Here is a 17,386-nt window from a genome sequence, read left to right on the forward strand (position 1 = left end):
CAAAATAAAATAAATAAGACTTTTTCCAGAAGAAAAAATATTATAGGAAATACTGTGAAAAAGTCTTTGCTCTGTCTTCATTTGGGAAATATGGGAAACATTTGAGATGTTGAGGGGTAATAATTCTGTCTTCAACTGTACATAGTCATATAGTCAAACATACTTCCACACCTTTGACTAGAACATCCTGCATCAAAGGCACTTGGAAACATACTGTAAATCTATCAGAGAGATTGATGATAATGTTTGTGTTGTAGCGGTGGAGTGCGGTCTTCACAGTCACTATAATGCCTGCACCAGTGGCTGCCCTCAGACCTGCTCGAGCCTAGATGCAGCAGGGCCTTGTGGCAATTGTGAGGAGCGCTGTGAGTGTGACGATGGCTTCATACTCAGCGGAGGAGAGTGTGTGCTGGAAAAAGACTGTGGATGCTGGGATAATGGACAGCATTATTCGGTAATAAAGCAGCTTATCCATATTAAATATAAAATTATAATAAATTACTTAATACAACAAACACAATTATTACTGATACTGTTATTATTATTATTATTCGTACTATTATTATTACAATTATTATTATTATTATTTCATAAAACAATTTACAGATTTTTATAATAGGTATTTCTAATAATAGTAAATCAAGTATTAAAAATAATGTGCAGAAGTACATTTAATTAACATTTAGTTATTATAATTTTAATAATTCATTACACTTTATATAGTTATAGTATTATTCTAAAAATGTATATTAAATATAATGTGTATTTTATAAATAATAATAAATATAAACATTAAATTAATACAATTATTATAGCTACTATAATTATAATTATTTCTTTAAAACAATTACAGATATTTATATGTATATTAAATAATAGTTGTTTACATTAAATCAAGCATATTACAACAATGTATGCAGATAAGTTTACATACTGTATATACAGTTATATAACATTTAATTGTTATTATTATTATAATTAATAAAATTAATTTCTATGTAGTTATAAAATTAGAATATACAGTATATTACATATCGTACATTTTAGAAAATAATAATAAATTAATGAATACAATGGACATGTATTATTGTTACTATTACAATTATAATTATTTCTTAAACAATGTATAGATATTTACATGCACACATACATTTACATATGAAGAGTTTAGATAAAAAACCCTCTAAAATTAGCATTTTTCTCCAACTCCTGTTTGTAGGCTCAGAAATTTATGGTGATGAATAAGTTATTTTTGTTGTCTTTAAAGTGAAATGACTGAATATAAACATAGGAGGCTGAAAAAAATGCTCATTTTAGGCGAAAATCTCAGACGGCATTTACAGGTTTTTGCATCTGAACTCCATACATAAAGTTTTTTGACATTTATTTATTTATTTATTTATTATTATTATTATTATTATTATTAATTACAATTAATAATTATATTGCTGTATTATTAGCATTTAATGTATATTACATATCATGTACAATAAAAAACAATAAATAAATGAATACAAAAGACAAGTATTATTGTATTATTTTTATAATTATTTCTTAAAACTATTTATATATTTTTACATGTACATCTGATAATAATTGTTTAAATTAAACCAAGTATATTAAAAATAATCTACACACATTCATTTACATATACTGTTAAATAACATTTAATTATTATAATTATAATAATAATAATAAATTACAATTAATAATTATATAGTTATATTATTAGCACCAAATGTATATTACATACCATGTCCATTTTATAAAACAATAATAAATTAATAAATACAATGAACAAGTTTATTGCTACTATTATACTCACTATAATTATTTCTTAAAACAATTAAAAGGTATTATTTGTGTTCATGATAATAGTTATGTTTACATTCAATCAAGTATATTAAAATAAAGTAGACACATTTATAGTTATATAATATTCAGTTATTATAATTAATTATATATATATATATATATATATATATATATATATATATATATATATATATATATGAAACAAAATGTATATTAAATATAAAGTGAATTAATTAAATAAAAATGTATATATTTGTACATTTAATTTACATTACAATACATAGACATTTACGATAATAATAATTACAATAATAATAATAATAATAAATATATTACCAAAACCATTATATTCAAAATAAAAAGTATATTATAATGTTTGTCTTATATTATATTTGTAAAGTTTACTATATTTTATGATTTAAAGGTGTATATAAACCTTTCATTTACTGTCCAATCCAGATCAGTGAGACATTTATGGTGGGTGAATGTGAGCAGCAGTGCCAGTGTTTGGGCCATGATAAAATTCAGTGTTCACCAACATCCTGCACGGCTGATGAACTGTGCATGGTGAAGGACGGGGTGAAGGGTTGTTTCCCGTCCAGCCCAGTGACCTGCAGAGTCTATGGAGACCCTCATTACATCACCTTCGATGGCAAGGCCTACTCCTTCTGGGGCACCTGTAACTACACCATAGCGAAGACCTGCGGGCCTACAGACACCCAGTTCACCATAACCGCACGAAATGAGGGAAAGCAAAACTCTGCAACCTCCTCTCTAAACTCTGTAGCTCTTCACATGGAAGGCCTACACATTGTCATCGGAAAAAACAAGCTGGTTAATGTGAGTTTTACTTCTTGTTTTTGTTATTCATTAAGCTTTCATTTGACTTTTGCTTTTGAAACAATTTATACATTCTAACACAATAATTGACGTCACAAACTGAGAATTCAACCCAAGTCTCTAAAAACAGGACTATTGTTATCTCTGTGAAAACCTGAAATTGACAAAAGAAGTGGTTCAGAATAAGGCAGTCTGTTGTCCCGTTTCCACTGAGTGGAGTCGGTATGGGTCACCTTTATCAGGCTTGCGTTTCCACAACGTGGGTTTCTGTGGTGTACAACAAGGTTTCAGTCGACATCATTCTCGCTTGAGGAAATGTCAAAATAAAGCTGTACAGGTCATACACATACCATATGAGAATCACTTCTCACAAAACAGATGCTTTATACACATAAATACTTGTGTATAAATGTTCATTACTAACTTTTCTATAAACAGGATTTGATTATAACTGCAGATCAATGACAGTGTGAAATAGCCTACGGTAACGTCTGCAATTATAAAAAATAAAGTACACAGCGGCCTCTCGTGGATTAGCGGAAAAAAAACCTGCAGAAAAACGTGCCACCAGGACGTTTTTCGGGGTCTCCAGAAACGTCTGAAGAGGTATGTTTTCAGAATGAGACTGTGTTGATAATAAAACATCCTGTCATTATTTTAGCAAGGTAAAACATCATCCTTAAAACCATTCTGAATGTAAAACAGTAAGTTCAGAACACGGCTATAACAATAAAAATGTAGAGGAACAATATAATTGGCATCACTTTCAGGATGATTTTCCCCAGCTAATAAACAATAAAACAATGAAAGCCAGCCAGAATCCATTGAAATGTAAAAGTTTTGTGCAATTTAAAGTTACAGAAGACATTGTGTAGAAGCACTACTTGATGTTAAGCCCTCTTTTCAAACATTAGATCAAGAGAATGGCTATCTTAAAACAATTAGTTGTACCTGATCTGAAAACAACACGATTCTTGAGTTTTTTTTAATTATTTCTTTAATTTTCTTTTCTTAATTTTTTTTACATTTCTTTGATTTATTCTTTTTGTTTGTTTTTTGGGAAAACTAAATTGCTTTATGTTCATTCCATTTAAATTTATTTAAACTAATAATTTAACTTCCTTCACGTTGTCCCAACACAAATCGATTGTGTGGAACCCAGCGTTTTTTACAGTGAACCAAAGGAAAGCTTGATGCTACAGTATAAAAACATCCAAATGCATTCTAAACGTTGTAACATTTTAAAAATTACCTCTCCAAAACAATTAACAAATCAAAACTTATCAACATGATCAAAAATTAGAGGAAGAAAGACCAAACCAAAGACCATGATAAGCAAACTAACAACTGTACTAGAGTTCAATGAGGGGAAGTTCATTGGCAAAGCACTTCCCTAATTGTGATATATACATAGACAGTTCGTGGAAACAAATGTACGCATGAACTGCCATCTAAAATGTATGGCCCGTAATTAATGTTCAAAAGAAGTAGAAATGTTCATATTTTACTGGTAAGTGTTAAGAAATATGTTTGCATATGATCTCATCTGCTGTCATTCTGTGATAACATTTGAGGAGTGTCCTGATAGCGACTTCTGCTTGATATAATTGGGCCTGTGGCAACGATACTGCAGGATTAAACATCAGGTGACTTTTTTTTTTTTTTTTAAAGAATTTATCACCAACACGTTTGTGACCCAGACACTCTATAAGATCTTATCAGTAACATAATGCTCTCTGACACTTACCTGAACAATAAAACAATGTGCCAACTAACGCATGACCCACTTTTCCCTTTACAAATCAAAGCACATTTTTGATTGATAGAATGTGGTATTCTAGTGTGTAGTAATGATTCTTTATCAAACAATTGCTTTGCTAACAATTATAATCACAATACTGCTCAAATTACTCCATCTTTCATCCATTTTTTAATAACAACTCTTGAAGGACATTTTGTTTTATATTTGCCACCTAAACTGACTGATTTTGTAATGGCTTTTCTCAAAACTTATGCTATTATTTCCTTCAGTTCTTGTGTTTTGCTATAAAATAAGCAAAAAATTTGTAACATTTTCTTTTTTGATATCAAGAACTATTGAACGGGGGGGACCGATAAGTAAATAAGCAAGCAAACCTATTTCCAGACTGTTGTCCAGACATTTTTCCCCCAAACTTGAATCTAATCTTTAAAAATATCTAAAAAAAAATACAATTTAAAGACTAATAATTATAATTCCAAGAAGCTCACAAATGACGCTTTCAAAAACATTCAACATTTCATATTTCAATCCAAAATCTAAATTAAAACGTCAGACATAAAACAGAAATAACAAAGTGAAGTTTCATAAACCAATTTCAAGAGGAGCACGTGATATGATTGAGCACGTCTGGCCACTCATCTGTAATCAGTAATAATCCAGAGTGATCCTAGTTTACTATAAATGGATCATTTTCTCCCTACTGTTTTATCTTCGTTTGGAAGAATCCCCCCTTCCACCCCTTCTCCTCCTTTTCTAAAAGGGGGAGCTCTCGAGACCTACCTGATCTCGGATCTCCTGATATGCTTATCGACTGGGCGGGAGCCCTGGGCTCAAATATGTCCAAGCTCAGGGTTCTCTCCCGGGACAGCATGCCAAATCTGCTTTATATGCCAAGCATATCTAAGTGGGAACTCTTGAAAGAGTAAACAGTAGCCTAAATAATTTGCTGCCAATAAATATTAAAAATGTCATAAATCTAACTCTCATTTCCTTTCAACACACTGTAGAAAAGGTCAAACAAACAAAATAGTAGATGGAAGGGGGTAAAATGAGGTATCGCTTCTTACCTTACCTTGACATTTTTCTACCCTCCAGGTAAACGGTGGTCAGGTTCGCCTTCCTGCGCAGTTTGGTTCATCTGTGTCTGCGTTTGAGTCTGGTCCTTACATTCAGCTCGATACAAACTTCGGCCTCAGACTGCTGTTTGGAAACGCCAGGCTGTTCGTCCAGGTGGATGAGCGATATGAAGGCGAGCTCTGCGGCCTGTGCGGCACCTATTCCGGCAGTCAGTTTGATGATTTCTTGACACCTGATGGAACCCTGGTGGCAATTGCGCATGAGTTCGCCAGCAGCTGGAATAACAGTGACAGCGAGTGGCCGTAAGAGATCAATGATTCCTCACAAAATATGTATTCATTCATTTAAATAATGGCTATAAATTGCTAAAGACAAACAGTTAATTGGTCAATGGTCATAAATGGAAAATATGTTATTTATTTTTAACATTAATATAGGCTATACCAAAGTTTTTTCAAAATGAGTTTCAGGGTGAATACATTTCCAATTCCAAACTTGTATCCATTTTTTTTTATTTAGAAGAATTGTATTCTAAAAACAAGGTGGCAAAAATATGTCATGTATTTATACAAATACAGCTGAGATTGTCTGAAAGTCAAGATTGTTTAGATCAAGAAAAAAACATAAAATACATTTATGTCGATTTATTTTATAATAACATAACATAACATAACATAACATAACATAACATAACATAACATAACATAATATAATATATAACATAACATAACATAACATAATATAATTTAACATAACATAACATAATATAACATAACATAACATAACATAACATAACATAATATAATATAATATAATATAATATAATATAATATAATATAATATAATATAATATAATATAATATAATATAATATAATTTAACATAATATAATATAATATAATATAATATAATATAATATAATATAATATAATATAATATAATATAATATAATATATTTTAACATGATTCCTCAAAAAAAAATATGTAATACTTCATAAAATATTCAAAGGTATTGGTAAAGACAGCAGTGAATTGGTTATTAGGGTCCTTTATTATGACAGGTATGATGTTTCTCCAGACAATCTAAAGGTATACTTCACTCAAAGAACAAAATACACCAATTGTCTAAAAATGGTTAATTGAAGAAATGTGGCAGTTTTGTAAGATCTTGTAGAATATTCTTTTTTTCAGCAATTTACTTTCTTTTTTGGCGTGTTTATAACAGTTCATGTTTATGAATGTGATTCATGAACGAGTCAAATCTTTTTATTGAAATATTTGATCTTGAGGGCGACACTGTGGCTCAGTGGTTAGCACTGTCACCTCACAGCAAGAAGATCACTGCTTCGAGTCCTGACTGAGTCAGTTGGCTTTTTGTGTGGAGTTTGCATGTTCTCCGGGTGCTCCGGTTTCCCCAACAGTCCAAAGACATGCGGTACATGTGAATTCAATTGGCCGTAGCGTATAGGTGTTTCCTAGTGATGGGTTGCAGCTGGAGGGCATCCACTGTGTAAAACATATGTTGGATAAGTTGGTGGGTTATTCCGCTGTGGCGACCCCTGAAGAATAAAGGCGCTAAGCTAGGAAAATGAATGAATGAATGAATATTTGATCCTGTTCACAAAGACAGAGATTAATCATGCACAATTTATTTACAAATTGACTATATCGAGTTTCTAAATATTTTAATGATATTTTTAAAATAAAAAGTATATAATTCAATATTCATATAGGCAACCCAATTTTTTTTATATATTTTAGGGTGATTAAAATACAATTCCAATACCTTGTGTCCATTATTTAAAGAATAAATGATTTAAAAGAATTGCATTCTAAAAACAAAGTGTCAAAAATATGTCATGTATTTATAGACATATAGCTCAGATTTGTTTGAAATTCAAGATTTTTTTAGACAAAGAAAATACATTTTTGGATATTTTTAGATATGTATTTTCTCCCAGTGTTACCTGAATTTTTCACTGTCTGAAGATAATCACAATAAAACAGCTGAAGAAGCCAGCTTAAACATTTGAAAACATTGAAAAGTCTCTTAAAATAACAACAACCAAGATCAGTGTCAATATAAAATGTTTAAAACTAACACATAATTCCCTAATTCTTCCAGTTGTAGTGATGGCTCTCCAGACCCCCCTGCATGTCATCCAGGTCTGGAGGATGATGCATATACGAAGTGCAGTGAGCTGTTTGAAGACCCTTTTAAAGAGTGCCACTGGTTCGTTCCACCCCAGATATATGTCAGCAGCTGCGTTTCTGATTACTGCATGTCCCAGGGGGACAAAGCTCAGCTCTGCACCTCTTTGGAGGACTATGTGTCTGCTTGTGAGATGGCTGAGGTGTTTCTCCCCCAATGGAGGAATCACACCTTATGCTGTAAGTGTGTTGCAAAATGAACATTTACTCTTTTATATTTATATCTATAGTTAAAGTCAAATTTATTAGCCCTCCTGTGAAATGGTTATTATTTTTCAAATATTTCCCAAACAATGATTAACAAGGCAACAGATTTTTCACAGTATTTCCTATATATTTTTTCTTCTGGGGAAAGTCCTATTTATTTTATGTCGGCTAGAATAAAAACAGTTTTTTTAAACCATTTTAAGGTCAAAATTATTAGCCCCTTTAAGCTGTATATTTTTTAGATTGTGTACAGAACAAACCAGCATTATACAATGACTTGCCTAATTACCCTAACTTGCCTAATTAACCTATTTAACCAAGTTATGCCTTTAAATGTCACTTCTATACAAGCTATATAGAAGTGTCTTGAAAAATATCTAGTAAAATATGAAGTGCTGTCATCATGGCAAAGATAAAATAAATCAGTTATTACAAATTAGTTATTAAAATGTATATGTGCACTACACTATTTTATACAAATTTATTTCCCCTTAGAATCTTTAATCAAACATCATAACCTTCTCTCCCCTCTCGAAATGACTTTTCTTCATTTCTGGTCACATGGAGTGCCTTTAGGGTGGGGCTATCAGGCCTGTCTCATTTAAGCTGTGCCTTTATCTCTTCGCCAATCCACTTTCATTTAGGAAGCAACTCCCATTTTTCAACAATCCAATCAGTTCCCAAAGAACAAAAGCATGTACCATAACACCATTTCAGAATTTTCATTTAATTTCACTTCAGAAGTGTTTCAATTAGATGTAATTGTAAGTTCTATTTCTTTTTTTAACATTTAAACATATTTTAGTTTTTCTTTCCTTTCTTAATCCACACTTAAATATGACGTCTTTTTTTTTTTTCATTTTAAATTAACATGATCCTAAATCATTTTCAACCTCATTTTTTATTTACTTTTTCTCATTATACTGAAAAGGATCATTCAACCAAAAACTTCAATCTTCTGAAATCTTCTGATTTTGTCCAGGGGCTGGTCACACCAGCAGTGCCCAAGTAAAATTGCAGCCTAGTTGTGATGTAAAGGGACACTAACTTACAACTTACATACTACAAAATATTTTTGTGTTGCACCACTGAACTTAGTTTAAATATAACATTACATTCCAACTAAATATTTACTGCAGCATTCCCCAGTAGAAAAGGAAAGACAGGGAGATTAGTTTGCATTGCTCACGATAATGATCTCCCTCTACTCACAGCCTTAATTTACTCCCAAATCTTGCTTTTTTCTTTGATTTGTGAAAGAATAGTTTATATTTTTTCCAAGGAGTGTTTTGTGTTAATTGTATCCATCAATTAAAACGTGAATTATATCACGACTAAGTTCTTCCTCCCCTTCTTTTCTCTTTCATGTGTAGGATATATAAAAAAAAATCAAGTTTAATGTTTTGATAACGTCATGTGTATTTTGCTTGCATTCACGGCTCGCGATAAAGATATGTGTGTTGTCTGTTATTAGTGACTAATGTAATATATAAAAACATATTTTGTCATTTAATTTTCATAGGAAAGTTATATATAGATGAATTAGTAGCAGAATTTTAAAGCAGTTTAATGATTTAAATGCTTCTTATTGGATATTACATCATTCAATGCAACCACGCATGTTTTTATGGAGGGCTTACAACCTACTAACTACGGTTTGCCTTAAGAACATATACTGCAACTAATGTAATAACAAATTTAGTTACAAACTAGCTAGTAGTTACTAAGCCCCTAGTGTGGACTTTACGTTCCAGTATAAGAAAGAACTTACGAACAGCTGGTGCAATCCTACCCCGGATATTCATTCAACAAATTCTACATATTTATTCAAGATGTTGGTGACTTTTTCCAAACGCAACGTTTTTTACACACACATTCTGTAAATAAAGTAATAAAGTCTAATGAAGCAAAACACAGCAACAATCACTCTGTGCAAGAAACATTAAGCCATAGTCTTGCACATTACCGCGTCTGGACTGCGAGCTTCTTGTTATATTATCAGTATGGATTACTATTGCACTACAAAAACAACTGGCATAATATACCTTAACCCTCTGGATGTTTTTATTTCTCAATACAGTTGCCAATCCTACAGTGCCACCAACAAATAAGCCCACACCAACCCCATCCTCAGCAAGTAAGCACTCTCTCGTTTTTCTCTTTCCTTCCTTCTTGCTTGATTAATTAACTAATTCCTTTGTCATCAACCAGGTTGCACATGGAGCTGTAACTTTGACCAGGATGAATGTGGGTGGGAACAACTCATCCAAGACAGTTTTGATTGGACCAGGTGGTCAGGATCAACTCCATCAAGCTCCACTGGGCCAACCAGTGATCACACCACGGGAAGTAAGTCTGAAGCAGATTATGACATTCTGACGATATCCTGCATTTCATGTAAACAGAGGGTCAGTGTTAAACTGTGTTAACTTCCCTTTTCCCTTCACTGATTGTTTCATATAGGTGGCTTTTACATGTATATCGAAGGAGACAGTGTGGTCCATGGTGACTCGGCTCGAATAATGAGTCCCCACTGTCACACTTCTGGCCAGCAGTGTTTGAGTTTCTGGTTTCACATGTACGGCCCGGCACATTTCATGTCACTCAACCTCTACAAGTTTGAAAACAACCGTGCCACCAAAATATGGTCCAGAGAAAACAATCATGGTAACCGCTGGATCCAAGGACAAGTAGAAATCAAACCACAAAAGCCATTCCAGGTACATTTCTGTGTGTCCACATGAAAAGTAGAAGGCATTAGCTGGGTTTCCATCCTAATGTGAAGCGAATGTTTGCAAAATAAGCAAAAAATGTGAATTAAGTCCCTTTAGGGCAAGTTATTTCACTTGACGGCCATCTTTGAAACACCTCTCGGGCAGTATGTTCGGTCATTCTGTCTTAAGGCGTACTCGCACTATGTACAGTTGCCTTGAATCGGGCCGAAGCACGCTTTTCCCCTCTTCCCCGACGGCCCGCACTCACATTGCATTACAGCCTGAGCACGCTTGCGTCATTGATGATGCGCTGCTCAGTTTAAAAAGCACTCTCGCTCAGCACAGTAAATATTTCTTTATTTATATTGTTTTAGTCTTTTGAGATGCAAAACGCTGAACAGATCAGCCAATTTTAATGCTCATAAACAATCATAAAGTCCTGTCATGCAGTGAGGGGTTTGCGTCTTTAATAATCTACGACAGTTTGCATTAAAAAATTATTAATAAATCCATATGAAACAGTCCCTTAAAAGTCACGTCTCGTCTTCAGTTTCAGGCTCAGGCACTCTTTGCACTCACACTACAAGCGTACCGCGCTTTGGCACACCTCTTCCAACTGGGCCAGGGCCGGCCAACTGAACCGTGCCTGAGCCCAATTCAGAGCACTCACACTTCTCAAACCATCCAGGAAACTGGCCTGGGCACAGTTCAGACAGCATAGTATAGTAGAGTACGCCCTTAAAGGGAAAACATCAAATTCACCAAAACTGTATGCCAAGCTTACCATTGAATTTCGTATTAGGAATCATCAATAAAATTAAACAACAACTGTCTTTTTAGTTTTATTTCTAAACATCTAAATCACATAAAATCTGCAGAAACTCACGTCTGGTCCGACCCCCTTCACCGGAGTATCGTCAGTCTATAGCGATCGATGATTGGCTCCTGTACTAGAAGGTGGGCTTTATTCGCCATATTGACCGTTACACTTTCCCCCATTCAAAAAAATACAAGTGGCATGTCTTGTGTATTCTAGGCTGTTTTTCAATACCAAGTACGCAAAGTTCGGACTTGCGTCCTTAGAAGTTCAGACTTGCCAAGCTCAGAAGTTTGGAAGAACAAACTACCGAGGACACAAGTGACGTACTTCTTTAAACGGAACAGCAGTGTACTTTATAAAGTCACTTGCCTCACCATGGATTCATTGGTTTCACTGGACAATAAAAATAAAATGATTTAATTATATAAAGCACTGCCTTATAATTAATATTATTAATTAGGTGGGGGAGGTTATGACAAAGCTCTCGCTGACAGGCTGGGGGTCAGAGTCTGCATAAGCTGAGGCACATCGCCAAATACACACCATCTTTATAAATAAACTGCCGATTCGAGTTTAAAACAACTACATTCTTGCCTGAAAACTCTTAATACTTTAATTTGTGACACAACAGAAGAGTATTTTTAAAATCGTGCAGATTTTCTCCTCCGCCATTAGCTTTCGCTGGTTGCGCTGTAATGCATTCTGGGATAACTGTGCTTTTGTAAGTTCGCACAAGTCACCTCTCGAAGCATCCTTGGCAAAAGGGGCAGAGCAAGTACACATCTGTACACATACAGAATTTTCTCTGTAATTGGCAAGATGTCAACTTTGAATTGCAACAGTACTTCGGCGACGGTTAATGATGTTTCACGAGGACACAAGAACGCAAGTACAAACAAGAACGCATATTGAGAAACAGCTCTAGTCTTTGATTTCCATCAAGTTGTCAGTGTGGCTGACTGTAGTATTGGTAACCTAGCAACCAAGAAAACAAGGCATGCAAAATATAAATGACAGTTTATTCAGCAAATGTGTTTTCTGCCATAGGTTGTATTCAATCATGTGGTTGTGATGACGCACAAAATTCAGATGGAGGGCAGGAAGTAAAAAGCTGAATGGAAAAGTCCGTATTTTGGGGATTCTTACCATATTTCAAAGGAGATATAACTTGAACATAACCACTTATGTTGGGCATGATCCTTGCCCATCATGAAGAGGGCCGAGTTTACTATTAAACTAAAATATATTTGCCTGTCATTGAGGCGGTAGATACTTTAAAATGCATATTAACACAGGGGATGGAAACCTATTGTTGTCTGACAAAATAGGGTAAAGCCTAGATTGGATACGTGGCCGGTCGAAAGTGCGATATGCACATCAATACAGCAGCATTTTTTATGACACTGTATAACAATAATTAAAATCTTTACAGTACTGTGACGGTTGGGTTCAGGGTTGGGGTGGGGGTAGACGTTAATAAAATACAATAAATGGGAAATTTAATAAATAATATAAATAATTCTCGTTAATTTCCGGCCGCAACTGTGTCCGATCTAGCAACAACCACAAAATAGTTCGACAAGACAAAAGTGCACAGGCAGAAGTGGTTAATATGATGGATTTGTTTCAGATCATCATTGAAGGCATCAGGGGGTCAGATCCTCGCTCAGATGTGGCCATAGATGATGTTACCATAACATATGGAGCATGTGATTGTAAGTGATTCAGAAATAAATCTAGACTCAACTTCAGAAAAGCTGTTAACTATATATTTACTTTTGAAGTATTTTTAACATAACATTATATTTCATTGGCAGATTCGTCTGTAGAAGATTCAGAATCAACCACTCTGGAACCCCATCTCACTTCTCCTAATGTAATCGATCCCTTTCCAAGTAAGATTTCAAATAATAATTTCAATGTGAAAGTGATTCAAAACACTCTTTTGAGAAGTTAACAATGATCACAGGTACAGTAATTATTCCTGTAGCTCAAAATGTAGTGGACAGGGTTATAAGTCTTAGGGAATTTGCATGAAGTGCTAATATTTAAATATGCTCTCCATAAACAAAAATTTGTCTTGTGAACTTAAATGTGAAATGAATGGGGTTAGGGTTGTTCTTGGTGTGTCTTTGCATTACAACTTTGTGGTTGCTTTGATTTGTCAGATTGTAGAATGAGCTGTGATTTTGAAAGTGACATCTGCAGCTGGACTCAGATGGTAACTGATGTTTTTGATTGGACAAGACACAGAGACTCCACCCCCACATCAATGACTGGCCCCTCCTTTGACCACACAACTGGAAGTAGGTCAACATCCATAATTTAACTTACTATTCCAGCTTTTGACCAATTTACTAGTAGGTTGTCCCATTTTCCTGGTCTAGGTGGATTTTATATGTACATTGAGGGTGACAGTGCTCTTCATGGTGACACGGCCCGTCTCATCAGTCCACAATGTGCTGACCCTCAACCTCAGTGTCTCCAGTTCTGGTACCACATGTATGGCTCCAGCTGGACCATGGGACTGAGTGTCTACCTGTTGCAATACGGCAATGTTTTCAAAGAGGTGTGGAAAAAGAGAGAAGACCAAGGACACATGTGGCATTTTGCAAGGGTGGATATAAAATCAGATGTTAAATTCCAGGTCTGTAAAATTCTAAGAACAATTTAAACTTCCTTAAAATTGCTACATATTAAGTAAATATATTAAACTATAAGGTCTAATCTGTATATATTTATTATTGGCATATCAGGTGATCTTTGAGGGGCGTAGAGGAAGCTCAACCTGGTCAGATGTCGCCATTGATGATATCTCACTGCACAGAGGAGCCTGTAGTGGTATGTTTCTACTATATGGTGATTCCTAGTCAAAACATTCATGTTTAACAACAGCTCAACTGTTTTAGCAGAATAAGTTTTTCACTTTGCAAAAACAATCATCAATTAATGTGTTAATAGTGGTAAATATCTTTTAGATTTACCAAACCATCCGGATCCACCAACAGTCCTCCCACCTCCACCTTCAACAACACCACAACCTGCACCCATCCAAACTGCAGAAGTACCAAACCCCACACCATGTAAGACCACTGTCCACCATGACGCAAAACTAACACTACCATAATTAATTCTTTGCATCTTCCAATGTTATCAGGAAGTTACTAATGAAATATGCTTTTTTTTCCAGCTTGTCACATCAACTGTGACTTTGAAAAGGACATTTGCACTTGGACTCAGTTGGCAACTGATGTGTTTGATTGGACAAGACAAAGAGGCTCCACTCCCACACCACTGACTGGTCCCTCTTCTGACCACACAACAGGAAGTGGGTTTTGTTTTCAAAAACTGGTATTCATACTTTATTTTAATCATCAAAATACTATTTCACATAATGTCATTTATGGTTTTGTTGCTTAACTTCTTTTCCAGGTGGATTTTATATGTACATTGAGGGTGACAGTGCTCTTCATGGTGACACGGCCCGTCTCCTCAGTGCACAATGTGCTGACCCTCAACCTCAGTGTCTCCAGTTCTGGTACCACATGTATGGCTCTAGCTGGACTATGGGACTGACTGTCTACCTGCTGCAATATGGCAATGTGGCTAAAGAGGTGTGGAGTAAGAGAGAAGACCAAGGGAACATGTGGCATCTTGCACAGGTGGACCTGAGACCAGATGTTAAGTTCCAGGTCAGTGAAAGTTTGACAATAACCTAATCTTCTTCAGATTCTCTACAATTAAAGGTAAATATACTAATGTCTAGACATGTTTTTGGTCAATTAGGTGATCTTTGAAGGGCGTAGAGGAAGTTCAGCCCGGTCAGATGTTGCTATTGACGACATCTCACTGCACAGGGGACCCTGTAGTGGTATGTTTCTACTGTGTGGAGAAACTTAGTAAAACATTGAGCTTCAGGACCAACAAGTCAGCTTATTTAGCACAACTACTAGGTTTGCAAAATGACTCCTTAGTTAATATATAAACATTTACAATTGTAAATATCTTTCAGATTTACCAAACCATGTGGTTCCACCAACACTCCCCCCACCTCCACCTCCAACTCCAACAACACCACAACCTGCCCCCATCCAAACTACAGAAGTACCAAACACCTCAGCATGTAAGACCACTGTCCACCACTGCAGAGTGATCACAGTCTGTTATAAGTGATGGTACCAAAATAAACATTACTGTGATTATTTACTAGATCTTGAAATGTTTTCAGGAAAAGACTATTTAAACTAGTAATTAAATGTGCTTTTTTCCAGCTTGTCACATCAACTGTGATTTTGAAAAGGACATTTGCACTTGGACTCAGTTGGCAACTGATGTTTTTGATTGGACAAGACAAAGAGGCTCCACCCCCACACCACTGACTGGTCCCTCCTCTGACCACACAACAGGAAGTAGGGTTTTTTATCTTGATCTAGAATTCTACATTTTAAGCATCCAAATTATACAGTTACACAAATAAACAGTTTCCAATCTCCAAATTTATGGTTGTGTTGCTCAACTTCTTTTCCAGGTGGCTTTTATATGTACATTGAGGGTGACAGTGCTCTCCATGGTGACACGGCCCGTCTCCTCAGTGCACAATGTACTGATCCTCAACCTCAGTGTCTTCAGTTCTGGTACCACATGTATGGCTACAGCTGGACTATGGGACTAAGTGTCTACCTGCTGCAATATGGTAATGTGGCCAAAGAGGTGTGGAGGAAGAGAGAAGACCAAGGGAACATGTGGCATCTTGCACAGGTGGACCTAAGACCAGATGTTAAGTTCCAGGTCAGTGAAAGTTTGACAATAAAATAATTTTCTTCAAATGGTCCACAATTAAAGATAAATATACTAATTTCTTGACATGTTTTTGGTCTATTAGGTGATCTTTGAGGGCCGTAGAGGAAGTTCAGCCCGGTCAGATGTTGCCATTGACGACATCTCACTGCACAAGGGACCCTGTAGTGGTAGGTTTCTACTGTGTGGAGACCCTTAGTAAAAACATTGAGCTTCAGGACCAACAAATTAGCTTATTTAGCACAACTACTAGGTTTGCAAAACGACTCCTTTGTTAATATATAAACATTTACAATTGTAAATATCTTTCAGATTTACCAAACCATGTGGTTCCACCAACACTCCCCCCACCTCCACCTCCAACTCCAACAACACCACAACCTGCCCCCATCCAAACTACAGAAGTACCAAACACCTCAGCATGTAAGACCACTGTCCACCACTGCAGAGTGATCACAGTCTGTTATAAGTGATGGTACCAAAATTACCATTACTGTGATTATTTACTAGATCTTGAAATGTTTTCAGGAAAAGACTATTTAAACTAGTAATTAAATGTGCTTTTTTTCCAGCTTGTCACATCAATTGTGATTTTGAAAAGGACATTTGCACTTGGACTCAGTTGGCAACTGATGTTTTTGATTGGACAAGACAAAGAGGCTCCACCCCCACACCACTGACTGGTCCCTCCTCTGACCACACAACAGGAAGTGGGTTTTTTCTCTTGATCTAGAATTCTAAATTTTAAGCATCTAAATTATAACAATTTCCAATCTCCAAATTTATGGTTGTGTTGCTCAACTTGTTTTCCAGGTGGCTTTTATATGTACATTGAGGGTGACAGTGCTTTTCATGGTGACACGGCCCGTCTCCTCAGTGCACAATGTGCTGACCCTCAACCTCAGTGTCTTCAGTTCTGGTACCACATGTATGGCTCTAGCTGGACTATGGGACTGAGCGTCTACCTGCTGCAATATGGTAATGTTGCCAAAGAGGTGTGGAGAAAGAGAGAAGACCAAGGGAACATGTGGCACCTTGCACAGGTGGACCTGAGACCAGATGTTAAGTTCCAGGTCAGGGAAAGTTTGACAATAACCTAATCTTCTTCAGATTCTCTACAATTAAAGGTAAATATACTAATCTC

At 35.3% G+C, this 17,386-nt stretch overlaps 1 protein-coding gene across 5 annotated transcripts in view; it reads left to right on the forward strand.

Annotated features, from left to right (window-relative positions):
• wu:fb63a08 (MAM and LDL-receptor class A domain-containing protein 1) overlaps positions 1–17,386 on the forward strand; it is a 45,524-nt gene that overhangs the window by 19,363 nt on the left and 8,775 nt on the right. For all 5 annotated transcript variants that reach the window (XM_056481009.1, XM_056481019.1, XM_056480981.1 and 2 more), the window contains exons 8-30: positions 258–454; positions 2,275–2,655; positions 5,513–5,796; positions 7,619–7,884; positions 9,992–10,048; positions 10,123–10,260; positions 10,375–10,631; positions 13,076–13,160; positions 13,263–13,340; positions 13,614–13,751; positions 13,833–14,092; positions 14,202–14,286; positions 14,424–14,528; positions 14,636–14,773; positions 14,878–15,137; positions 15,232–15,316; positions 15,458–15,568; positions 15,717–15,854; positions 15,974–16,233; positions 16,328–16,412; positions 16,555–16,665; positions 16,815–16,952; positions 17,056–17,315. In XM_056481009.1, the coding sequence (XP_056336984.1) occupies positions 258–454; positions 2,275–2,655; positions 5,513–5,796; positions 7,619–7,884; positions 9,992–10,048; positions 10,123–10,260; positions 10,375–10,631; positions 13,076–13,160; positions 13,263–13,340; positions 13,614–13,751; positions 13,833–14,092; positions 14,202–14,286; positions 14,424–14,528; positions 14,636–14,773; positions 14,878–15,137; positions 15,232–15,316; positions 15,458–15,568; positions 15,717–15,854; positions 15,974–16,233; positions 16,328–16,412; positions 16,555–16,665; positions 16,815–16,952; positions 17,056–17,315 (3,917 nt within the window). The remainder of the gene's footprint in view (positions 1–257; positions 455–2,274; positions 2,656–5,512; positions 5,797–7,618; positions 7,885–9,991; positions 10,049–10,122; positions 10,261–10,374; positions 10,632–13,075; positions 13,161–13,262; positions 13,341–13,613; positions 13,752–13,832; positions 14,093–14,201; positions 14,287–14,423; positions 14,529–14,635; positions 14,774–14,877; positions 15,138–15,231; positions 15,317–15,457; positions 15,569–15,716; positions 15,855–15,973; positions 16,234–16,327; positions 16,413–16,554; positions 16,666–16,814; positions 16,953–17,055; positions 17,316–17,386) is intronic.

The sequence above is a fragment of the Danio aesculapii genome, chromosome 2 (assembly GCF_903798145.1).
Source record: "Danio aesculapii chromosome 2, fDanAes4.1, whole genome shotgun sequence".
In the NCBI taxonomy this organism is placed as follows: Eukaryota; Metazoa; Chordata; class Actinopteri; order Cypriniformes; family Danionidae; genus Danio; species Danio aesculapii.